The 2,712-nt window shown below is 52.0% G+C and overlaps 1 protein-coding gene across 1 annotated transcript in view; it reads right to left on the reverse strand.

Annotated features, from left to right (window-relative positions):
- The window catches only part of LOC141270843 (uncharacterized), a 187,811-nt gene that overhangs the window by 82,375 nt on the left and 102,724 nt on the right, over positions 1 to 2,712 (reverse strand). The window contains exon 21 of the mRNA XM_073680940.1: positions 1,431 to 1,490. Within this exon, the coding sequence (XP_073537041.1) occupies positions 1,431 to 1,490 (60 nt within the window). The remainder of the gene's footprint in view (positions 1 to 1,430; positions 1,491 to 2,712) is intronic.

Raw genomic sequence — 2,712 nt, forward strand, 5'->3', positions numbered from 1 at the left:
CCCAGAGTCAGGGTTACAGGTGGATCCTTGGCATCCAGCATTGAACGCAGGTGTGAATAAGGTCTATTGAGAGTGTGAGCCCAAATAATGTGTGTACGGCGCTGCAGAATATGGCGGTGATATAGCAGGAAGAGGAATAAATAATCCGCATAGAGAATGACGGGGACTCTGCACAGACCTCCTGCACTTGACATTTAAAATACAGAATATCAGGGATGAATCTCGCCATTTGACCCTGGTATTGTGTGAATGCTCCGCAAACAATGAATGATTCTACATCTAACTTAGAATACGCCCCCCCATATTGAGCCTCACCCCTAAAACACATGACTTTTTTTTACTTTTGCTGGTATTTTTGGAAGAAAAAGGTAAAAATTCCAGTGGTAGTGGTCGTCAGAGCGGGAGAGGGGGGCGTTAGGGGACCTGTTACCCTAGTTCCCGACACATTCCTTTACTTAGGGGCTAAGGGTTCATCGGGATGGAGGGGGGCACGTGTCATCGGCTTCTTCTGCCTAGAGAACCAAAATACCTTGTCCCGACCATGAGTCTATGTGCCCACGATGCAGAAATGCTCCGGATTTTTTCCTGAGCGTTTCTGCATCTCCCTGGCAGAAAAAACGCATGCGGATTGTACATGCGGATTGTACATGCGTTTTTCCTGCCAGGGACAAGCGGATGTGTAGCGTTCTTCACATGCATTTTCGCATGCAGGTTGACAAGCGCTTTCCAAGAAATTTTAGCATCACTTGGAAAATGCTTGACAACTTGGTCACACTATATAAATCCATACAAACGGCAACCGGCATGGATTTATATAGTGTGACCACCAAAGAATGTCAAAAATTAAAAAAATAAATATTATACTTACCTTCTGATGGTCCCCGGTGTCCTTGTCTTGGCTTGCCGGCAGCTCGCGGTAGACTAAAGGACCTGCCGACATCAGCGGTCGCGTGACCCATCACATGACTAAATGACGTCAGCGCAGGTCCTTCAGTCCACCGCCAGCTGCCGGCAAGTGAAGACAAACACACCGCGGGCCATCAGAAGGTGGGTATAATATTTATTTTATATTTTATTCTTTTTTTCACAGGTTCTGTGGTACCCGGGTCCAGAGGAGAGTCTCCTGTCCTCCACACCCGGGTACCATCCGCACATAGAAACGCATGGATTCTGCATGTACGGATGCAGTGATGAGGATGACAAGTGGTCCAATGCAAGTCAATGGCGGCGAAAATGCTGCGCTTCCGCAAAATAATTGGTAATGCTGTGGATTTTTCCGCAATGATAATCCGCAGCGGAAATTTCTGCAGCATGTGGACAGCACATGCAGATTATCATTGGGGAACATGGCAGACCTTCTACCAAGCGTTTTTTAAGCGTTTCCACGGCAGAATTGTGGGCACACAGCCTGATAGCTCCTCTCCACATACCTCCACCTGCAGAGCCGCCACCACATATATGGCTGTTCTGTGCGCACAGGAGCTGTGATGAGGTCACAGGAGGGGAGGAGTCAGGGGTCACATGATCAGGGGCCTCAGTGGATGCAGGACTCTGCTGTGCTGGTTGTCATGGTGCTGGATGAGGGGAAGTTTATGTGTGGGGTCAGGAGGGGTTTACAGTGTGGATGTAGCAGAGCCGTGTGTGTACGAGGTGTACGGAGCAGAGCCGTGTGTACGAGGTGTACGGAGCGGAGCCGCGTGTGTACGAGGTGTACGGAGCAGAGCCGTGTGTGTACGAGGCGTACAGAGCAGAGCCGCGTGTGTACGAGGTGTACGGAGCGGAGCCGCGTGTGTACGAGGTGTACGGAGCAGAGCCGCGCGTGTACGAGGTGTACGGAGCGGAGCCGTGTGTGTAGGAGGTGTACGGAGCAGAGCCGCGTGTGTACGAGGTGTACGGAGCGGAGCCGTGTGTGTACGAGGTGTACGGAGCAGAGCCGTGTGTGTACGAGGTGTACGGAGCAGAGCCGTGTGTGTACGAGGCGTACGGAGCAGAGCCGCGTGTGTACGAGGTGTACGGAGCGGAGCCGTGTGTGTACGAGGTGTACGGAGCGGAGCCGCGTGTGTACGAGGTGTACGGAGCGGAGCCGCGTGTGTACGAGGTGTACGGAGCAGAGCCGCGTGTGTACGAGGTGTACGGAGCAGAGCCGCGTGTGTACGAGGTGTACGGAGCAGAGCCGCGCGTGTACGAGGTGTACGGAGCGGAGCGTGTACGAGGTGTACGGAGCGGAGCCGCGCGTGTACGAGGTGTACGGAGCGGAGCCGCGCGTGTACGAGGTGTACGGAGCGGAGCCACGTGTGTACGAGGTGAGCGGAGCCGTGTGTGTACGAGGTGTACGGAGCAGAGCCGCGTGTGTACGAGGTGTACGGAGCAGAGCCGCGTGTGTACGAGGTGTACGGAGCTGAGCCGCGCGTGTACGAGGTGTACGGAGAGGAGTCGTGTGTGTATATAGTGTACGGAGCAGAGCCACACGTGTACGAGATGTATGGAGCGGAATCATGTGTGTAGAGAGCAGAGCTGTGTGTGTTTGTATGAAGTGTGCAGAGCTGTTACATACTGTATACATATCATGTGTATTTATTTATTCATTCAGGACATCTTGCCAGATGCAATACTCCAAAGAAAATGTCAAGATTATTCTTATTAAAAAATGTAGTGGTTTATTGGATTGTCCACCAAAAAGAATCATTCTAGCAAAATACAGTATATGTGGCT

Source organism: Phyllobates terribilis, unplaced genomic scaffold (assembly GCF_046119375.1).
Source record: "Phyllobates terribilis strain yellow unplaced genomic scaffold, ASM4611937v1 Scaffold_5__5_contigs__length_657084704, whole genome shotgun sequence".
NCBI classification, from domain to species: domain Eukaryota; kingdom Metazoa; phylum Chordata; class Amphibia; order Anura; family Dendrobatidae; genus Phyllobates; species Phyllobates terribilis.